A 23,545-nucleotide genomic window follows, 5' to 3' on the forward strand; every position below is an offset into this window, starting at 1 on the left:
ATTCATTTTTCAAAAAATCATGAATATGAGCAGAAATCAATGATTCAGTAATATTAGATATATACATTCACGTGCACACATAGGGCTTTAGGGGTGCTTGAGCCCCTGCCCTTTTTGCCTCGAATTAAATGTTGCCCTTTTAAAATAATAATAATAATCCTAATAATAAATAATACAGTCCTGTTAGAAGTTTAAAACAACGGCGGTACAAAAACTCCACGGCAATCTCCCAATGTTCTTGTAATCCGGGGTGGTTGTGCGCGCCGAGCTGCCGCTTCTCTGTCCATTGCTGCTCGGCTCGAGCGCGGCCAGAGAGAGAGAGAGAGAGAGGGCGCGCGGACAGAGAGAGAGAGAGAGAGAGAAAAAGAGAGAGAGGACAGAGAGAGCGAGCGCGCGTGCAGACAGAGAGAGAGAGAACACTTTTGGAAAGGACCGGGAAAAAAAAAAAATCATGCACTTGCTGCCCTTTTTCTGACTTTGAGCCCCTGCCCCTCTATAATCCTGTGCACAGCCCTGCTCCCGAATGTCAACAAGAACAAACGAAGCCGACGAAAACATCGCTAAACAAGCAAACCAAATCAGAACGTATTCTGCTGGTCATTTTACTTAAACATATTTTTAATGGATATACAAGAGATTAAAAAAAAAAAAAAACACTTTCGCTAGAAAATAGCGGAATTCCGCTAAATAGCGGACGTCTGGGATCTCCGTTTAGTGGGACTGTGGGTAGCTACGCCATTGGAATTACATCCTGACCCTCTTTTGGTGTACTCTCCCCCCCCTTCCCTAATTGTAACACGACCTTGGGCGTGAGAATGGCGCTATATAAATTGAACTAATTATTATATCTACCGCGACGGCTACTGAACGACAGCAGGAGATGAATCCAGCTCTCTAACGTGTTCCTAATATACAGTGTTGTGTTGTGTTGTGGAGTCTCACCTCCTGGCTTTGGCCTTGGCTTCAGCGCGACCCTGCTTCCTCTCCTCTGCTTTCTTCGCAAAGTAGTCATCTCTAGGCAAAAAGAGGTCAAAGGTTAAACACCCCCCTCTGCTAAAGACACACGCTCATTCAGTAATGAACGCATAATTAAAAACAGAGAAGGATATCGAAACTATTTCTCCAGAATACAGAATTAAAGCCATCAGATAAATCTGTATGCAACAAATAAAAGACAAACGGTTATTCAGAAATAAGCCTGATGTACTCAATGTGCCTCGTAAACCATCTTAGCTAAGCTTAGCCAATTACATTAATTAGCTGAATTAACATGACTAAAGAAAGATGGTTCAGATTTATCTGAAGGACTCTGAATAGAGATTTGGATAAAACCAATGTATTGAGACTGTACATGTTTTGCTTTCAGGTCACGGAGATTTATCCGGGTCACAGCACCAGTACAGCTCGCTTTTCGGCGTTAAGTAAACATCCTGTCATAGTGACAGCACAAAGAACCGCTGACTAAGCCATGTGTCCTCACACTGCATGCACTGAGGCACAAAGCAACACAATCAGGACATACTTGACCAGAACAATCATGTCATTTCCTTTGAACTGTTTGACATCGTCTCTTGCGACGAAGGCCTTTGCTGCGTCCTCCGACTCCAAGACTGCAAAGATGGAGCCCTGCAAAGAGAATTAAAATACATTTTAAAAAAAAACCCACACTTTCTCCACCAAAGTCAGAAATCACTCAACGTTTCACTTTCAAAAAGCTGAAACAAATCAGTCACATGCATGAGTTTCCTAATGCTCTGCATTAAAGTCACAACTACTGCGGATGAATATTAGAAACTGTACTTCTGGCTCTGGGAACAATTTTCCATTCAAAGTCAAATCCCTCTGCATCGACACACAATATAGAGACAGAGCAATACATACATCTTTATCACTTCAAGCTATTTATTCTAAATGTGTAGCTTAAGCATTTGATTTTGTTGTAATTCATCAGGACAAATAAGGAATAAAAATTAAAAATGGGGATTTGATTAAAACGTACTTTTCAAGGAATGTTAGGCTCAGCCATAACATTGAAACCAGTGACAAGTGAAGAAGTAAATAACATTGATTATCTCATTACAGTGTCACCTGTCAAGCGGTGGGATAGATTAGTATTAGTCAGCAAGAGAACAGTCAGTTCTTGAAGTTGATGTGTTGGAAGCAGGAAAAATAAGCAAATGTAAAGATCTGAGCGACTTTGAGGAGGGCCAAATTGTGATGGCGAGATGACTGGGTCTGAGCATCTCCAAAATGACACATCTTATGGGGTGTTCCCGGTATGCAGTGGTTAGTACCGAACAAAAGTGGTCCAAGGATCTAAAAGGACAACTGGTGAACCAGCGACAGGGTCATGGGTGTCAAAGACTCATTGATTCGCATGGGGCACGAAGGCTAGCCCATATGGTCCAATCCCACAGAAGAGCTACTGTAGGACAAACTGCTGAAAACAAAGATGTCAGCAGTTTGTACTACAGGAGCTCTTCTGTTCTTCTGGATTGGACCACATAGGCTAGCCTTCGTGCCCCGTGCAAATCAATGAGCCTTGGACACCCATGGCCCCATCACCAGTTCACCGGTTGTCCTTCGGATCCTTGGACCACTTTTTGTTCATGTCTTATTGAAATGCCAGGCAAATAAATTACTCACTCAGTATGCTCTTATGGCAACAAAACGGTAGCATCGACAACAATAAGACCCGAATGTTACCAGTTCCAGATTGACATGGGTAGCTTGTACATCTGGGAAGGCTTCATTAATGCTGAATAATATATACACGTTTCAGAGCAATATGCTGCCATCCAGACAAAATCTTTTTCAGGGAAGGCCTTCCTTCTTTCAGTAAGACAATGCCAAACTGCTTTCTGCACATACTACAGAGCCATGCAGTTTTAATAAGAGTGCAGGTGCTAAACTGGCCTGCTGCAGTCCAGACCTGTCTCCTATTTAAAACATTTACCGCATCATGAAGTGCAAAATATGACAAAGGAGACCCCAAACTGTTGAGCAAATGAAATTGTATATCAGGCAAGAATGGGACAACACTTCTCTTTCAAAACTACAGCAACTGGTTTCCTCAGTTCCCAAACGTTTACAGAGTGTTGTTAAAAGTACAGGTGACAAGGACCTCACCCTGCTGAATAGTCTAAACAACTTCTTTGGACGGTTTGAAGCTGACAACAGCATGCCTGCACAGAAGACACCACCCCTTCCGGATGACCAGGTGCTGTCCCTGTCTCCAGCCAGTGTGAGGAGATCACTCTCCAGGATCAACACCCGCAAAGCTGTAGGACCTGACAACATTCCAGGTCGTGTGCTAAAGGACTGTGCAGAGGAACTCACAGATGTCCTCACAGACATCTTAAACACCTCCCTGAGCCAAGCTGTTGTCCCCACCTGCTTCAAGAACACCACCATCATCCCTGTTCCAAAGAAGGCCTCTCCATCCTGCTTCGATGACTACTGCCCTGTGGCACTGACCCCCATCATTATGAAGTGCTTTGAGCGGTTAGTCATGCAGCACATCAAATCCATCCTCCCTCCCTCCATGGACCCGTACCAATTTGCATATCAGGCCAATCGGTCCACTGATGATGCAATCTCCACCGCTCTCCACTCAGCTCTCACTCACCCGGACACTAAGGACTCTTACATGCGGATGCTGTTCTTAGACTTTAGTTCAGCATTTAACACGATCATCCCCCAGCAGCTGATACAGAAACTGGACTGTCTAGGACTTAACACCTCCCTCTGCAACTGGTTGCTGGACTTCCTGACCAGAAGACCACAGGCAGTCTGGGTCGGCAGCAACACATCCAGCACCATCATACTGAACACAGGGGCCCCCCCCAAGGATGTGTGCCCAGCCCCCTTCTCTTCACCCTGCTGACCCACAACTGCACACCAACACACAACAGCAACCTCCTCATCAAGTTTGAGGATGACACGACTGTGGTGGGACTCATTAACAACAATGATGAGTCGTACTACAGGGACGAGGTGAGCCAACTGGCCACGTGGTGCAGAGACAAGCTCTCAATGTGAAGACGACGAAGGAGATGGTTGTCGACTTCCGGAGAGCCTCCACCCAGCATCCTCCACTGACCATCAACGGTGCCGCTGTGGAGAGAGTGAGCAGCACCAAGTTCCTGGGTGTGTACCTCACCGAGGATCTCTCCTGGAGCAGCAACACCGCATCGCTGGCCAGGAAAACTCAGCAGCGCCTCTACTTCCTCCGCAGACTGAAAAGAGCTAGAACACTAATCCCCATCATGCACACCTTCTACTGCGGAACCACCGAGAGCATCCTGACCAGCTGCATCACTGTGTGGTATGGCGGCTGTACTGCATCCTGCCGGAAGACCCCTGCAGCGCATAGTGAGAGCAGCTGAGAAGATCATTGGTGTCCCCCTACCCTCCCTTCAGGATATTTACAAGACACGCCTGGCCCGCAGAGCACTCAGCATTGCGGGCGACTCCACCCATCCCAGCCACCACTTCTTCAGCCTCCTGCCTTCTGGGAGGAGAATGAGAAGCCTCCAGGCAAGAACCAGCAGACTGAGAGACAGCTTCATCCACCAAGCCGTCAGGATGCTGAACTCCCTCCCAGGCCAGTACCCCCTCCCCTTAATATACAAACCAAATGTCACCAGCCACTTTAACGAAATTCAATTGCACTATATAAAAACCGTTTACAACACTGTTTACACTTTATACAACCCCGATTCCAAAAAAGTTGGGACAAAGTACAAATTGTAAATAAAAACGGAATTTACAAATCTCAAAAGCTGACATTGTATTCACAATAGAACATAGACAACATATCAAATGTCGAAAGTGAGACATTTTGAAATTTCATGCCAAATATTGGCTCATTTGAAGTTTCATGACAGCAACACATCTCAAAAAAGTTGGGACAGGGGCAATAAGAGGCTGGAAAAGTTAAAGGTACAAAAAAAGGAACAGCTGGAGGACCAAATTGCAACTCATTAGGTCAACTGGCAATAGGTCATTAACATGACTGGGTATAAAAAGAGCATCTTGGAGTGGCAGCAGCTCTCAGAAGTAAAGATGGGAAGAGGATCACCAATCCCCCTAATTCTGCACCGACAAATAGTGGAGCAATATCAGAAAGGAGTTCGACAGTGTAAAATTGCAAGACTTTGAACATATCATCTACAGTGCATAATATCATCAAAAGATTCAGAGAATCTGGAAGAATCTCTGTGCGTAAGGGTCAAGGCCGGAAAACCATACTGGGTGCCCGTGATCTTCGGGCCCTTAGACGGCACTGCATCACGTACAGGCATGCTTCTGTATTGGAAATCACAAAATGGGCTCAGGAATATTTCCAGAGAACATTATCTGTGAACACAATTCACCGTGCCATCCGCCGTTGCCAGCTAAAACTCTATAGTTCAAAGAAGCCATATCTAAACATGATCCAGAAGCGCAGACGTCTTCTCTGGGCCAAGGCTCATTTAAAATGGACTGTGGCAAAGTGGAAAACTGTTCTGTGGTCAGACGAATCAAAATTTGAAGTTCTTTATGGAAATCAGGGACGCCGTGTCATTCGGGCTAAAGAGGAGAAGGACGACCCAAGTTATCATCAGCACTCAGTTCAGAAGCCTGCATCTCTGATGGTATGGGGTTGCATTAGTGCGTGTGGCATGGGCAGCTTACACATCTGGAAAGACACCATCAATGCTGAAAGGTATATCCAGGTTCTAGAGCAACATATGCTCCCATCCAGACGACGTCTCTTTCAGGGAAGACCTTGCATTTTCCAACATGACAATGCCAAACCACATACTGCATCAATTACAGCATCATGGCTGCGTAGAAGAAGGGTCCGGGTACTGAACTGGCCAGCCTGCAGTCCAGATCTTTCACCCATAGAAAACATTTGGCGCATCATAAAACGGAAGATACGACAAAAAAGACCTAAGACAGTTGAGCAACTAGAATCCTACATTAGACAAGAATGGGTTAACATTCCTATCCCTAAACTTGAGCAACTTGTCTCCTCAGTCCCCAGACGTTTACAGACTGTTGTAAAGAGAAAAGGGGATGTCTCACAGTGGTAAACATGGCCTTGTCCCAACTTTGAGATGTGTTATCGTCATGAAATTTAAAATCACCTAATTTTTCTCTTTAAATGATACATTTTCTCAGTTTAAACATTTGATATGTCATCTATATTCTATTCTGAATAAAATAAGGAATTTTGAAACTTCCACATCATTGCATTCCGTTTTTATTTACAATTTGTACTTTGTCCCAGCTTTTTTGGAATTGGGGTTGTACATCTTTTATCTTTGATAGACTTCACTGCTATACTGTTTATACGGTCATATTTATACTTGCACTGTAAATTCTGCTCATACTGCCATATTTATACTGATAATTCTGTTTATAATGTGCTATATTGCCCTACTATACTGTCAGACTGCTGTTCCGTTTACATTGTTCATTCTGTTTATATTGTCATTCGTCACATTTAAATTTATACCGTTAATTCTGTTCACACTGCCACATTTATACTTTCTGGATTGCCACTGTCTTTTCTTGGATAGCTTTAGCTTGTGTGTAAAATTTTATATATATTTCACGTTTATTACTGTTTGCACCGCGGATAAGACGGAAACGCAATTTCAATTCTCTGTATGTCCTGCACATATGGCATTATTGACAATAAAGTTGACTTGAACTTGATGGAACACAGTGGGAAACGCCCCTGTCCCAACTTTTTTGCAATTGGGGGTTGTACAACACCCCGTTCTACACGGAGTCACAATAACACTACCACTGCAGTGTGGAATAATGATACGGGTAGTCACATTACTCGAGGTTTTTCATAAGGGAGGGGGGAAGAGAAAGGGGGGAAAAACAATAACAAAAAAAACATGCAGTAGTCTTACTTTGAAAGTTTTCTGTGGACCTTTCCTCATGTGAATGTTCTCCACGTGTCCTTTATCAGCGAGCCAGTCTTTAATTTCATCCAGCGTCGTGTTCAAAGGAAAGCCTTTCTGTGGGATAATGATTCTCCGTTAGTGTAAACCCCAGGACAGTGTGTGTAGAGTACAAACCGATGATAAAAAGTGGTACGTTTTCTAATTCATGCTTGTATTTAGCAGAACTGGGGGGGATTAGACTGCATCAGCGAGTGCGTCTGGTTAAATCTCTTATCCAGGGTGTGTACTGGTAATGCCAACTTCACTAGAATACCGTACTTTCAATGCCAAAATTAAACAGTATTAACAGTGGCTTGCCTTTGTTTCAGCAGTAACACCAACACCTTATACAAATTTTTTTTTTTAAGATGTACAACATTTATAATGCATGGATGCAAACGGCGCGCCTTTTTCACGGCTGTCTGGGGGACTTGTGTGAATCGTGCAGATCCGATGACTTTTTTTTTGGGGGGGGGGGGGGGGGGGGCATTGGAGTGTCCGATTATAATTTCATCAAAGTAAATTCTGTAATAAAATTACTAAATGAGCAAATGCCATTACAGTCCATGAAACATAGGAAGTATAAGTATGAGAAGAAAACAGTAAATCAGAAAGCTGCACACGTAAAGCCAATTGGCTGCGCGCCATTATCTGCTGCTGGCTGCACTTCACTGCATGCGCAAGGATTTCCATCAGTCCAACGCAAGTTACGTAATTGGTTTTACGTGCGCAGCTTTCTGATTTGCTGTTTTCTTCTCATACTTGTACTTAGGGGTCGACTGATAATCGGCCTGGCCGATATTCTGCATTTTTAGGGTTATCGGTATCGGCCATAATTTCCACTGATAACATGCCTTTTTGCAGCCATTTCGTTCCTAACGCGACCGTCACTGCACGTCCTTTCCTGCACTCGCCTCTCTGAGTTCAAGAACACGGTCCCGCCCACCACAACATCTGATTTGTTTGGCACAAGAGATATAGCCAATCGACACGTGTAGCTAAACGCTGTGAACTGTTTCAAGGTGGCCGTACGGGCACTCGGGCAGAAGCGGCACAAGGGATACAGCCAATCAACACGCGTAGCTAACCGCTGTGAACCGTTTCAAGGTGGCCGTACGGGCACTCAGGCAGAAGCAGATCCCACTTCAAGGTAAGGACACGCTGCTTTTGCCGCAATAAGTCACAAACGCACAAGTTGCAAAAGCACAACATCATTATATGTTTACATTCTTCATCTACTACTCGTTAAAATTGTCCATTTGCATCTGTGTAGCCAGGCAAACTTGGCTTACGGAAGGAAGCACTTGAATTAGCCTACAACCAACTGGTCTCGCTGAAACTACATGTAATGTTGTCCATAGTAAGCAGTCCCCAGCATAACGTAGGCTGCAGTCATTTTTAAATCCCCGTCTGGAAACGTTGTGAATGTGTCAGTAGCTCTACTCGAACAGTAGAATGACAGCCATACAGAGAGGCGGTCAAGGGAAGACGAAATAAAACGTAGTGTTTGTGTTCTGTAGGCTAGCGCAAGCCTACTGGCTATTTGTTATGGTGATGAGTAAACTTCATGACGTGACTCGTGCTCAAAAAGCGCATTGCACTTGTATATGTTAGGGAACTTTATAAAGCGCTATTTGAACATTTAAACAAGCCAGGTGTGATATGGTGCTTAGTTAGAATAAAATGAGAAATAAATGTTTGACTTTATTGTACAAATGCTGCTGGCATCTCCCTGCACAAAATTTCATGTTCAATTTTATAATTAAACATACATTTCATGGATATGAAGGTCTGTGTCAGTGTGTGCTATGTTTAATTTCATGTGAATTTTTACATTAATTTTAAATGTTTTAGTTTATCGGTTATCGGCATCCCAATTCCATAATAATCGGTATCGGCCCTGAAAAAAATATATCGGTCGATCCCTACTTATACTTCCTATGTTTCATGGGCTGTAACGGCATTCGCTTATTTAGTAATTTTAATACAGAATTTACTTTGATGAAATTATAATCAGACACTCCAATGCCCCCCCCCAAAAAAACCTCATCGGATCTGCACGATTCACACAAGTCCCCCAGACAGCCGTGAAAAAGGCGGCATCTGCCAAAAGGCGTGCCGTTTGCATCCGTGATAATGTTTCAATGTTCAATACATTTGTTATATTGGTGCCATGACCCGGGTAAATCTCGGTGGCCGAAAAGCAGTGGACAGAAATCTAGTGATAGAACTGACGATAACTAAAGGCCATGTAAACAGTGAAATATTAACTCAATAGTTCTTCAAACACCAACACAGATGTGTCAAATACATTTGCATGGCATAAGATTTGGGGGGGAGGGGTCAGTCCATCAGTCCCAGTGTAGGAGGTATGGCCATGGTATCACAAGTCACTCACCATGTATACAGATTTGTGTTTGAGGGCATCTTTGTACTCTTCGTTGTACTCGGGCAGAGGTTTGCTCGGGCTCCGTCTGATCTTGGTTCGATCCTCGCTGACCTCCAACAGCCCCGTTTTTGATTTCTGAAGAGACTCGACAATAACTGCAGCGTCCAAGGTCAAACTTTTTAGCCTGTGGAGACAAACACATGTGAAAATGACGTTGCCAGGGACTCCGTAAGCTGAATAGGAGGCAAAGAACTCTGCCTACTCTTTAAACTAAACATTAGGACAGGACGTAAATTCTCAAGATAATAAATATACGTATCGTGCCATGGGAATTTAGTACCAGAGGCTCCGTTTACAGAATGCGTAGAAACAGCGTTGAAAAGCGTGCGATATTTTGCACTGTTTTCACTGGCTGATCCAGTAACTATCAACAAATAAATCACCTCAATAGCACCCCCTAGAGGATACATTTAACATCATCCATGACTGGGACAAATACAGATCTTCCTTCTGCCATAAAAATCAGCAAATGACGTTTTGATTTGGAGTGAAAGCGAGTTGATCGTGTGAACTGGAAACGAATGACAGCGTCCATTCATTGTCCATGTCCTGATTGGTTCGGAGTCCTGGTCTCCATTAGCCTGGGCCCGCCCATCCTAAGTGTGACGCAACACGAGGACCTGTTGCGAACTTAGTCTGGCAAGGCAAGCCATCTACAGCTTTTCCAAGCTCCCGAAAAATCGGGAGCCAATCAACTTTGAGCATCTCCAACGGCCCTGGGTAGAGGCGTGTTCAAGGCACTGACGTAGTAGAACTGCGACCGGAAGCCATAGATTGTTTACAGAATCTATGCCGGAAGTGCTTCATTCACGAATGCTGTATTGAAAGCATTCAACGGGAAGTTCTCATTGAAAACGGAGCAAAGAGCAGCCCTGGAGGTATTTATTGAAAGGAAGGACGTTTTCGCCTTGCTCCCGACCGGCTTCGGTAAGAGTTTAATAATAGGATGTCTATGGTTTAATCTACCAGTTAGCCCCGTCGCGTCACATACATCAGAGGAAAGAGTGATGTGATTGGTTTAAGCTTCGTCACAGCCTTTCCTGGCTTCGACCAGTAGCAAACTGAGGCATTTCAGGGAGGCGGGTCAACCACGGGCTCTGGGAAACGGTTGGGCTTAATAGCTTTGCCAGACCAAATGCTCGCAGAGCTTTGAAGTCGCGTTAGCCAGACTAGGTCTCCATGTTTAACACTGCATGTTCAGAGGTTAGAAAGAATAAACACATATTTTATGACCATCTTGGACCAACAACAGTTCTAGCTTTGTTGGAAACACGTTGTCCAGGTTAAAAAGTTGGTCCCGTGTTAGAAACAGAATATCGGCGACGAATATTCGGACATCATTGGGACAGAGCCAAAAATCAGTTTGGCATGGTGTTAATAAATCAATGAGGCCATCCTTAAAAAATCCGTTTCCTGTCCACCGGATGAGCAAAAAAAATTCAGTCGGGAGGGAGGGATTTTTTTTTTATTTTTTATATAAGGATAAGAAATCGCAATGCTGTGTTTGCGTTTCTTTCAGTACTTTATTACAAAAGCAGACACATTTAATAAAATATAACCGTTTAATCAACTGAAACTTGTACAAAAACTAAGTTAGCATTTTAAATGCTGACTGCAACATTTGCAAAACTTTTCCAAAGGTACTTAAAATGTCCGACACACGGACTTTTTGTAGTTCTAAATCGACCGTTAGTCCTAGTTCGGATGAAATTACACTATTAAAATGATCACTGAATGATTTGTTTTTCTGAATCTTTACTATTTTGTTGTTCGCTAGAATACCATTTTGCGATTTTACACTTAAGCAAATGTTTGAAAACTCTGGATCTCCTTCCTTCATGGTGGCTGCCACTTTTTTGTGCCGCACGGCGCATGTGCAGAGCTGATTCAGTTCAATATTCTGCGCGGAATGCAGGGCTTTCCACAAGCGCCAGCTGCCGGCCATACAGCCGACTACACAATTAAGTCCAGCCGGCTACTTTAATGACTATTATCTTTGTAGCCCACAGGCTCTAAATATTAATTTTCGATTTTAATAAAATTAAATGTTTATCTAACAGACTGACAATAATGTCAAACTGAACCGCACTCATTTAAGTTGTGATTCGCGCTGTTTGTACCAATAATAAGCACAAATTCCCCGCCGACTTCGTTGCTCAAGGGAGAGTAACTCATCCGCAGCCCCGACATGCGGTGTGCGTGCGCGCGCACTCGGTGGACGCAGTAGTGTGTCGGAGGCAACATCAGAGGGAACGGAAGCAGAGAGAACACTTATTTTGTCTCCGGTAAACCAGTCTTCTCTCGTTCAATTACATGCTGGCATCAAAAGACACCATTGGTTGTAAATGAAACCAAACTGAGTGGTTGGAGTGTATTTTCATACACAAATGGAGAAATGTTCGCTGAGTGTGTAATTGTGTAGCCGCCACTGCAGACCGTTGTTGTTGTTAATTCATAGCATGCTCAGCTGCGTGAATGTGTCATGCACCGAAAATAAGAGATTTACAAGCCAGGAACGCCTCATGATGCAATACGCAAGAAAAGAAAGATGATTTACTGCCATTTTACTTTGTATTTGAGTAAAGTGAATAAATAAATGGTCTGTGGAAAATACATTTAATCCTGGGAACTGCGTGCACAGGAGTTTATTTTGTGTTTACTCCCCCCGGCTGGCTACTTATTTGTCATGGCTGGCTAGTATGAGCCTTATGCCGCTTTTCCGCTACCAACGCGGCTGAGTTGGGCTGAGCCGTGCCGTGCTGAGTTGAGCTGAGTGGGGCTGTTGGAGTTGCATTTCGACTACAACCGCGCTGAACCGTGCTGGCTGGAAGTGGGTGAACACATTGGGTGGAGTTAGCGAAAGTGGGTGGACGTCACGTGATGTCGTTAGGCGGCGCAAACAGTGACATCAGTGATCTTTTAAGCGGTAGTCTCACGACCCGGATAGTAAACAATAAACATGGAGGACATGGAGTCGTTAGTGTTGCTGGTCTTGGTGCTGTGGCTTGTTGTCACCGACAACGCCAACAGATACTGGCAAGAGCGTATAGATGAGGCGAGGCGCATAAGGCTTCAGAAATTCTCGTAATTCGTAATTCTTCTTCTTCCGGGTTTACAGATCCCAGCGTGCTCGCGGGGCGTGTGTGGGCATGTGAGGACACTCCTCCTCACCAATCAGTGCACAGGGGAGTGTCTCCTCACGCCCCTAGCCCCACTCGGCTCGGTTTGGCTCACTTCAGCCCTACTCCAAAACCGTACGAGTTTTGGGTGCTGAGTAAGGCTGAAGCGAGCTGAGTCGTGCTGCTCTGAGGTAGTCGAAACGCGAGCCGTGTCGGGCTGAAGTGAGCTGAAAAAGGGTAGTGGAAAAGGGCCATTCGTGGAAAGCCCTGGGAATGCGGAAATGTCAAGTTCGATTTTAGATTTACGAACCTGAAAAAAAACGTCGAAAAACCGGCGTTAAAAAAATAAATAAATAAAATTCAACCGCACTCACCCGGCAGGTGGACCGGAAACAGAACATTTTTTAATAATGGCCTGAGGCATCAAATTAAATTATCTATAGCTGTTTTGTAAGTCCAGAGTAAAAGTGTGTAGTGTCATCCTGGTCCAAAAATACACTTTAGACCTCGCTGAAACATCATGGACATTTTGAAGGTTTTCTGCCTGGAAAACGGACCATTTTGGGTTGTGTGCACATGACTTCCTGTCAGATTTACAGTAACTTCCCCTGGTCCAATTTCACTTTGGTGTGCATCTCCTTCATACTAAGGCTTGGTAGTGTAATACAGCAGGTAGAACTCAAAATCCATAATCTGAGCATCGGGTAAGAAAATCTGGTGGACTGACACAGAGGATATTACACGGTTGTGCGAAGACTTGAAGTTTATCTTTGAGTGGCGAATGTATATTTCACGAGTGAGCGCAGCAAACAAGTGATATTTTTCAACACGAGAAGATAAACTTCGCCATCATGTAATGTTCTGTATACTATATGGACATCCACCAAAAAAAAAAAAAAGGTAAATCAAAAGAGTTTTAATTCTGAATCCGTTCACCATTTTGACAACACACGTCTAATCAGCAGGAAAACACTAGGAGTGACATCATCGGAGTGAACCATCAGGAATTATTATCCATACAGGACACTTTTTTTGATGGAATAAAAACGTGTTCTATTCCCTTCTAGCAGGTTTCATTCATTTGGTTTGAAAGCATGCGATATTGTTGCATATCGCTTATCCTACATGTATGACGCCACTCTACACAATGGAGAATGAGCGTTGAATACGGTTTACGATATTGCATGGTTGTCAAGACAACATGACGGCACACGTTGGAGCTGAAGTGACTATCCAATGAGAAAGTTTTCTGCTGCGCATGCGCAGAAGCATTTCTGTGTTTGCCGGGAAAGAGAAAGACGCGTTGAACACCCGAAAGGCTCCCAAAACTTCATTAGATATTCTTCAGCAGTGGTGAACCGTTATTATCAGAGTGGGGACTTGAGCTCAGCCAAAACTTAGTCAGACACCAAAAAAGCAACAATTAATTAATTAATTGTTAATACTGAAGTCTGAGTGAAAACTACTGTAGCGAGCGTGCAGTGTAGAAGAGGAGTCTGGAAACAGAAATCTTAGTTTCTCAGTTGTTAGCATAGACATATAAACACAGACGCCGCCTTCTGCGTAGAATCATACGTCATCCTCGCCGCCATATTGGATGTGGCAAAGTGGAGATTCTTCAACCGTCTCTGGTAATAGCGTCTAGACAGTAGCCGAGAATAAAGATGCCTCATTCATGTGCTGCGTTTAACTGTACCAACAGGTTTACCGTCCAAACGAGATCACATGGGATTACCTTTCACAGGTGAGACTGGAAAAATACTTTTCATTGTATTTGGTCATTATAACGTAATTTTACGAACAGATTTTTCTGACTTTGTGGCTAATATGAAGCCTCGCGCATAATAGCCGCTCGGTGAAACCTGTCTCCAAACAACGAAGTATTTCCTTCGTAACTACGCCGATTGTTGTTAGTTGCTTAGCTAACTTTTCACATACTATGTAGGTTTCCCAAAAATAAAGCCATGAAAAAGCAGTGGGAGACAGCTGTGCGGCAGGAAGGGTTTTTCTGCTACTCCGTCATCCACGCTCTGCAGTGAACACTTCAGAACAGAGGATTCTGACAGAACAGGTCAGACAGTCAGGATCAGAGGGGGAGCTGTTCCTTCAGTCTTCAGTTTCCCAGCTTATCTCCACCGGGGAGGTGTAGAGTTATAAGCAGTGAGAATTAGATAATACAGTGCCACACTATGATGAATGTTTTTGAACGTATGATGAATGTTTTTAACCAGCGCTCGAAACTAACGGTGTCCCGACGTCCCGGGGACCATAAAAAATGTCATCGGGACACAAAATTATCATATCTGGGACAATCCCGGGACAATGGAAAAAAAAAATAGATCTAGAAAAAAAGTTCTACATTAATATTATTTACAAAGCCGTAACACATACGTAGACATTCACCTAATTTGTCGATTTTAATTTTAAAACGTTAACAGCGAAAAATACATAGTAGCTACACTTTCGATGCACCTGCATCCGTAGGCTACAGAGCAGCGCATTCTGTTCTAGAATCTTCGGCCGGAGTCCGCATTATATGGACTTGGAATGGAATTGCTACCGCACACGCTGCACCGACTCTTGCCAGAACAAAAATGCTTAAAGTGGTTGAAGCGGACCGACCGCGGGGAAGAAACTGAAAGCCCAGACATAACGTCTCCGGGACCTTCAGGATCCAAAGTGTCATCGCCTGGTCTGCAGGCAACGCTAGCAACTGAATGAACTGAATGAACACTGTTAGACACGTTATAAAATACAACAGGAATGATGTGGATGATATTGACAGAAGATACCGTTCAACAGAATAAGTGAGTTTTCTTGGTGTCTTTCTAGTTCAGAAAGTTTAGTCAGTCAGCAGCACAACTAGGCTCGGACCTGCCACTATGCTGATGTTGCTAACATTTGCACCCACGTTTCGGCAGCGAAAGTTCATAAAAATGGATAACGGAAAGTTCATAAAAATGGATAACGGTAATGGATAACGGAAAGTTCATAAAAATGGATAATGGTAATGGTGAAAATTATAAGTTGGCCTTATAAGTGCCAACAGATATTCAAGGTATAAGTAGATGAAATGAACATAAAAGGGGTCTTATTTTCAACTAAAGTGTACTGCAGATGTAGGGAGTTGAAACATTTTCTGAATGAGCTAGTTGGCCCCTTTAAATAAACCGGTATCTATTCATACAGTGAGATCGCCAAAGTTTAATAAACCGAAAATGCAATAACTGTAATTTTGAAGTAGATGATGTATAGGACATGTGTCGCTTGTGTCTTGTGACTTATTGTAAAAATGATATAAAGGGTTCAAAATCGCATAGTTACAAATATAATAGTAACTTCATATGATAATATTAACCACTGGTTATTTCAGAGAGGAAAAAAATGGGGACACTATTGCTTCCATTCGGGACAATACAACACAGAATTCGGGACCACTGGGGGACACAAAGAAAAAAAGTTAATTTCGAGCCCTGTTTTTAACCTTTCTGAATGTGAAGGAATCAGTGATGTATTTTGTTTTGGTATGGCGTTAGAACCTGGCCAAACTCAGTTTGGCGGTCATTCAGCTCACTTTATTCAACGAGAGTAGGTCTGTGTGGTGACTCAATAAATAAAACAGTACATTTTTATTTTCATTCACCATTTCCAGTTTTTCCACTATTTCCATCATTTATCATATTCAGTCTTGTAGGTTGGTTATTGTGGCCTCAGGTTTTGGTAGCTTGCTACGGTATGCTGACTGATTAGCTTACCTGAGCTATCTATCGCGGATCTGTCGCTAGTTTGCAGTGTACAGGGTATTTCGCACACTATTTATAACCATCACATTAAAAGTTATATATGTTGTTTTGATGCCTGTTTGTTTCCCAAATATATACGTGTGTGTCTTAATGGGTGAATAAAAGGCATCGAGTTAAATATTATTGTAGAAAGGGGCTTTATGAAGTTCAGTCCATTTACTTGCATTGGTTTACGGGGAAGATTTGCCACATCAAATATGGCGGACACTCTGACGTATCCCACCAACGGGGCCACCAGCTCAATGCGGCGTCTATGTTTATATGTCTATGGTTGTTAGGCTGTGCTACTTGCTCTCGACAGCACTGGCTTGACTGCTTTAGCAGCATTTGTTAACACTACTGATGAACGCTACACCAGCTGGAAGGTGACTTCAGTGCTACGTTGACAGCACTGACTCATGGTTAAGCTCATGCTGGCGTTCAAGAATGTTGATATGTTCGGGCCTTCTCTTGCCCCTTTTCCACCAAAGCAGTTCCAGGCTGGTTCAGGGCCAGTGCTTACTTTGGAACCGGGTTTTCTGTTTCCACTGACAAAGAACTGGCTCTGGGGCCAGAAAAACCGGTTCCAGGCTAGCACCAACTCTCTGCTGGGCCAGAGGAAAGAACCGCTTACGTCAGCGGGGGGGGGGGGGGGGGGGGGGGGGGGGCGAGTTGTTAAGACCAACAACAATAACAAGACCGCGAAAGATCGCCATTTTTAAGCGATGAGAAGCCGCAGCTGTACAAACGCGAAGTCATCCATTATTATTATTATTGTTACTGCTGTTGCTGCTTCTTCCGTGTTGCTTTTGCTTTGATATTTGCGCCAAGGTTTATACAAACGTAGCGACGTAACTGACGTATACAGCGACATAACTGACGTGGCTTCCCTTAGCACCGCGAGCTATGGAAAAGCAAACTGGTTCTCAGCTGGCTCGCAAGTTGAACGAGTTGTGAACCAGCACCAGCACTGGCCCCGAACCAGCCCTGGAACTGATTTGGTGGAAAAGGGGTAACTGAAGGCCCTGCCAGTTCCCCTCTGTTTACAAGAGAAAAACATACCAACAGACAGTGCGTATGTATAATAATAATAATGGCTTTCGTGGTCTCTCAGATACATTCCATTCAACTACTCGTCTTCGACTTGTTCAATATCATGCTAGCTGAATGGAATATATCGGATATACCACTCAACGCCAGCCGATATTATTTAAATATAATCACAACTGCTTTTTTGTCCATCTAGTGTAATTTTCTGCACGGTTCTGAATCTCGTACCTGTTAAACTTGAGCATCGTCTCCAGAGTAACCCAGCCATCATCCAGCTGTATCTGCTCCTTTAGAAACTTGTCTCGAGGGAGATTGTGGTCTCCGAAATAATACTGAAAAGAAAACATAACGCCTGTATTCACATTTCAAACTCCACTGATTATAAACGAGCCAGAATCAGTGGTGTGTGCGTGTGTACACCTCACCTCTATCTGTTCAGCCACCTTCTTTTCCAGTGGAGACATTTCTTGTTCTTCAGCCATCGCTAACACGAGGGGAAAAAAAGGATTAATATTTAAATCAGGTCATATTTTAAGCAAGAACTCCAGTGATACAAATAAGAGAGAAAAGTGTTGATCTGGACAGTAGTGGCGGCGGTGGCGACTGCCCCCCCCTCCCCCCCAAGTTACGATGGGAGTCCTTTGACTATTTACAAGGAAGAAAAGGGGAGAGTAGTGTGAATAAACAGCCCACTGCGTGCCATTATTAAATCCTGCTGTGTCCCTTCATCCCGGCGGCATCCACAACATCTGAAAGAGCTTCCTGCACCTTGAAAAGGGTGTTGACATACCTTCGGTCTTCAAAGACCCAACAATGACCTAACTGTACACTGCTACATGTACATAAAGATATCTTTCAATGACGACAGAATGCGCTACTTTGGTTTCTTCAATGAAGCAAGGTACCAGGGCTCGACATTAACGCTTGTCCGGGACAAGTGATAACTTTATGTCAGACAAGTTCATTGTCTCAGTTACTTGCCCAATCAGACAAGTGCCAAAATACGCCGGTATCCGGGTTACATATCAAATGTATCAGTTTATTCACATGATTTCCGAAGCATCTCACTCGACATATTGTTTTGATGAATCGCCGGATGTTTCTATTCGGAAAGAGCGATGTGCGCATGCGCAATATTCCACTTGCGAAACCGGCCAATACCGCTTCGTGTATTTGAGCTGAAAAGTAAACGGTCGTTTATGATTGGGTTTAATCGTGTCACACACGTGGATTTGTTAACATTTCTGTTGGCGGGATCATTATTCAACTGCATATTTACGTTGAGTGTGTGGTCATTTCCAAATCTTTGGATCGTTGTTGATGGTGTTCGTTATATAGCCGAGCGTGTGTGGCGGGGAATGTGCGCCTGCATGCGTGTGGATTGACGGGGCGTGAGGTAGGAGTGGGGAAAGTTATCTATGAAATACCAAGCTGTCAAATGGCTGCTAATTAGGTTACCGGCTGTATTAATTAACTAATTAGTAATGGGAGTTTAGGGATTTGAAACATAGGGCTCTATAATTTAGATATAATTATGGATTATTTGAAATTATTATTTTTTTTGACCATTAAATACCATACAGGAGCCACACTGAATAATTAGACAACAACAATTAATCAGTGGAGGATATATATTCAAAGCTAATAACTTAAAAATGAAAATATATATAATTTTAATTTTCTGGTTTTCAATTTCTCATAAATAAATTAATGATTGATGGAGTCCAATTTTTTTCTGCAGTGAATAGATTTTTGTTATCAGTTGTTGTTGTTTGTTTCTCTTGTCCAAACTAGTGATATCTCATCAAGTCATAAATTTTATGATCATGTTAGTTTTTGTGATCTTTGTTACTGAACTGCAGAGTACTGATCTGTGTATATATATATATATATATATATATATATATATATATATATATATATATATATATATATATATACACACACACACTCACCGGCCACTTTATTAGGTACACCTGTCCAACTGCTCGTTAACACTTAATTTCTAATCAGCCAATCACATGGCGGCAACTCAGTGCATTTAGGCATGTAGACATGGTCAAGACAGTCTCCTGCAGTTCAAACCGAGCATCAGTATGGGGAAGAAAGGTGATTTGAGTGACTTTGAACGTGGCATGGTTGTTGGTGCCAGAAGGGCTGGTCTGAGTATTTCAGAAACTGCTGATCTACTGGGATTTTCACGCACAACCATCTCTAGGGTTTACAGAGAATGGTCCGAAAAAGAAAAAATATCCAGTGAGCGGCAGTTCTGTGGGCGGAAATGCCTTGTTGATGCCAGAGGAGAATGGCCAGACTGGTTCGAGCTGATAGAAAGGCAACAGTGACTCAAATAACCACCCGTTACAACCAAGGTAGGCAGAAGAGCATCTCTGAACGCACAGTACGTCGAACTTTGAGGCAGATGGGCTACAGCAGCAGAAGACCACGCCGGGTGCCACTCCTTTCAGCTAAGAACAGGAAACTGAGGCTACAATTTGCACAAGCTCATCGAAATTGGACAATAGAAGATTGGAAAAACGTTGCCTGGTCTGATGAGTCTCGATTTCTGCTGCGACATTCAAATGGTAGGGTCAGAATTTGGCGTCAACAACATGAAAGCATGGATCCATCCTGCCTTGTATCAACGGTTCAGGCTGGTGGTGGTGGTGGTGTAATGGTGTGGGGAATATTTTCTTGGCACTCTTTGGGCCCCTTGGTACCAATTGAGCATCGTTGCAACGCCACAGCCTACCTGAGTATTGTTGCTGACCATGTCCATCCCTTTATGACCACAATGTACCCAACTTCTGATGGCTACTTTCAGCAGGATAATGCGCCATGTCATAAAGCTGGAATCATCTCAGACTGGTTTCTTGAACATGACAATGAGTTCACTGTACTCAAATGGCCTCCACAGTCACCAGATCTCAATCCAATAGAGCATCTTTGGGATGTGGTGGAACGGGAGATTCGCATCATGGATGTGCAGCCGACAAATCTGCGCCAACTGTGTGATGCCATCATGTCAATATGGACCAAACTCTCTGAGGAATGCTTCCAGCACCTTGTTGAATCTATGCCACGAAGAATTGAGGCAGTTCTGAAGGCAAAAGGGGGTCCAACCCATTACTAGCATGGTGTACCTAATAAAGTGGCCGGTGAGTGTGTGTGTGTATATATAAATTATCTAATATCTCCTTCTCACCCCCGGCGGGGGGGGTGGTATCCATGTCATCCTCAAGCTCGGGTCCTCTACCAGAGGCCTGGGAGTTTGAGGGTTCTGCGCAGTATCTTCGATGTTCCTAGGACTGCGCTCTTCTGGACTGAGGCTTCAGATGTTGTTCCTGGGATTTGCTGGAGCCACTCTCCCAGTTTGGGGGTTACTGCCCCAAGTGCCCCCACTACCACGGGGACCACGCAACCCTTGACCTTCCACATCCGTTCCAGCTGCTCTTTCAACCCTTGATACTTCTCAAGTTTCTCATGTTCCTTCTTCCTGATGTTGGCGTCAGCTGGGATCGCCACATCTATCACCACCACCCTCTTCTGCTCTTTGTCCACCACCACTATGTCCGGTTGGTTAGCCAGGATCTGTTTGTCAGTCTGGAAGCTGAAGTCCCACAGAACCTTGGCCCTGTTGTTCTCAGCCACCTTCTGTGGTATGGCCCATTGGGACTTGGGTATTTCTATTCCATACTGGTTGCAGATGTTCCTGTATACTATCCCAGCCACTTGGTTGTGCCTCTCCATGTACGCTGATCCAGCTAGCATCTTACACCCTGCTACTATGTGCTGGACTGTTTCAGGGGCTTCTTTGCACAGTCTGCATCTTGGGTCTGATCTACTCTGGTAGATCCTGGCCTCTATGGCTCTTGTGCTTATGGCCTGTTCTTGTGCTGCCATGATTAGTGCCTCTGTGCTGTCTGTCAGTCCTGCATTATCCAGCCACTGGTAGGATTTCTTGATATCAGCCACTTCCTCTATCTGACGGTGGTACATGCCATGTAGGGGTTTGTCTCTCCAGGTTGTCTGTTCCTCCTCCTCCTCTGCACTCTCATCAGGGTTCTGCTGCCTGAGACATTCACTTAGCAGTTCATCCTTTGGGGCCATCTTTCTGATGTATTCTTGGATTTTCGATGTTTCATCCTGGACCGTGGTCTTGACGCTCACTAGCCCTCGGCCTCCCTCTTTCCGCTTAGTGTATAGTCTCAGGGTGCTGGACTTGGGGTGGAACCCTCCATGCATGGTGAGAAGCTTTCTAGTCTTGATATCTGTGGCTTCTATCTCCTCCTTTGGCCAGTTTATGATACCAGCGGGGTATCTGATGACTGGTAGTGCGTACATGTTGATGGCTCGGACCTTGTTTTTACCATTCAGCTGACTTTTCAGGACCTGCCTAACTCTCTGGAGGTATTTGGCTGTGGTTGACTTCCTTGTGGCCTCTTCATGGTTTCCATTAGCCTGTGGGATGCCAAGGTACTTGTAGCTGTCTTGGATATCACCTATGTTGCCCTCTGGTAGGTCAATCCCTTCAGTCCGGATCATCTTGCCTCTCTTTGAGACCATCCGGCCACACTTGTCCAATCCGAATGACATCCCTATGTCATCACTGTAGATCCGGGTGGTGTGGATCAGCGAGTCTATTTCTCGCTCATTCCTGGCATACAGCTTGATGTCATCCATGTAGAGCAGGTGGCTGATTGTTGCCCCACTACGGAATCGGTACCCGTAGCCGCTCTTCGTGATGATCTGACTGAGGGGGTTCAGGCCTATGCAGAACAGCAGTGGTGATAGCGCATCTCCTTGGTATATGCCGCACTTTATGTTGACTTGGGCAGTGGGTTTTGAGTTGGCCTCTAGGGTTGTCTTCCACATTTCCATTGAGTTCTGTATGAAGGTCCTTCACGATCTTCCTTCTCAGGTCAGTAGCTCTTGTGTTGAGGCTGTTAGCTGTTGGGGCTTGGTACCCAATCTCTGGTTGTGGGGATGATGACATCTCCCCGCTGACCTGTCTTCCTGGCTCCCCCTTGCCGTAGCATCGTTGTTGTATTTCATTAATCTCTAGTTGTGATAGCAGATTTCGATATATATATATATATATATATATATATATATATATATATATATATATATATATATATATATATATATAAACGGTTAGTGTTTCTGGATCTCATAAAATTTTAAGAACAAAATAACTATGTTCATAATTTCTACTCTATTGGAATATATTGCTTCTGAACTTCAGCAGAATAATTGGTGAATTATGGTATCAATCAGTCTGTTTTACTATATTTTTGAACTTTTGCCTCAGTATATCAAGTATTGATTACTTTTGATTCATAGATATTATGCATATGTTGTGAATTCGGAAACAAATACAGTAAAGATTGTTGGGTTACAAATAGTTTATTTCTGGGTTTTTTTTTTTCTCAAATATTTCTTCGGACAAGTCAACTTCACATTCGGACGAGTAAATTTCCTTTCAACTTGCCCGACAGGACAAGTGGTTTCAAAAGTTAACATAGAGCACTGGGTACATTTGAACGCTGTGTGTATTTACTCACACGTAAACACAGTAGGAAGTACCAAACCCATGGTCAGAGGGCATTTTCCTCTCAACGATACGAAGTAGAGGTAATTACATTATAGTATAATTGGTTCTGTTTCATATAGGAAAAAAAAAATAAATGTCCTCTAATAGAAACATTAAACTTGGCTTTACGCCACCAAAATTTGCCTCTCAAAATGCAGGAAATAGCGTTTTAGAGGGTTAAAAATTCCAAAATTTCCCAGAGGAAGCATGCTCCCGGAACCCCTCGATTTGGCACGCCTTTGGCATGTCACCCCCCAACAATCCAAAACTTCCTGCCACCACCTCTGCTGGAGAAAATTCACCAAAGCAGCAAAAGGTCCTCGAGATTGGTGGACAGAGTACGACTACATTTGGAGGTTTTTTTTTTTAAACACCACAAATTATCATTACTATTATAACACTTTGTGAGATTACATTTATAATCCAATTCTCAACTCCACAACACAAACTAATTAACCGTGTGCTAACTGTGGTAACATTTAAAGCTAGTCGGCCTTTCGATTTCATAAAATCAGTGGAATTTAGTTCCCTCTGAAATTTAGTCATTGTGATACATGTTTATTTCTGAAATATCTCAAAATATCAGGCCATTCTGTGGC

At 43.5% G+C, this 23,545-nt stretch overlaps 1 protein-coding gene across 2 annotated transcripts in view; it reads right to left on the reverse strand.

Moving 5' to 3' along the window:
• The window catches only part of ssb (small RNA binding exonuclease protection factor La), a 46,748-nt gene that overhangs the window by 20,813 nt on the left and 2,390 nt on the right, over nucleotides 1-23,545 (reverse strand). For both annotated transcript variants that reach the window (XM_060920101.1, XM_060920102.1), the window contains exons 2-7: nucleotides 17,776-17,834; nucleotides 17,579-17,682; nucleotides 9,349-9,523; nucleotides 6,918-7,025; nucleotides 1,523-1,626; nucleotides 943-1,014 (exon numbers count right to left, since the gene is read on the reverse strand). In XM_060920101.1, the coding sequence (XP_060776084.1) occupies nucleotides 943-1,014; nucleotides 1,523-1,626; nucleotides 6,918-7,025; nucleotides 9,349-9,523; nucleotides 17,579-17,682; nucleotides 17,776-17,832 (620 nt within the window). In that variant the 5' untranslated portion in view covers nucleotides 17,833-17,834. The remainder of the gene's footprint in view (nucleotides 1-942; nucleotides 1,015-1,522; nucleotides 1,627-6,917; nucleotides 7,026-9,348; nucleotides 9,524-17,578; nucleotides 17,683-17,775; nucleotides 17,835-23,545) is intronic.

This window comes from Neoarius graeffei, chromosome 4, assembly GCF_027579695.1.
Source record: "Neoarius graeffei isolate fNeoGra1 chromosome 4, fNeoGra1.pri, whole genome shotgun sequence".
Lineage (NCBI taxonomy): Eukaryota > Metazoa > Chordata > Actinopteri > Siluriformes > Ariidae > Neoarius > Neoarius graeffei.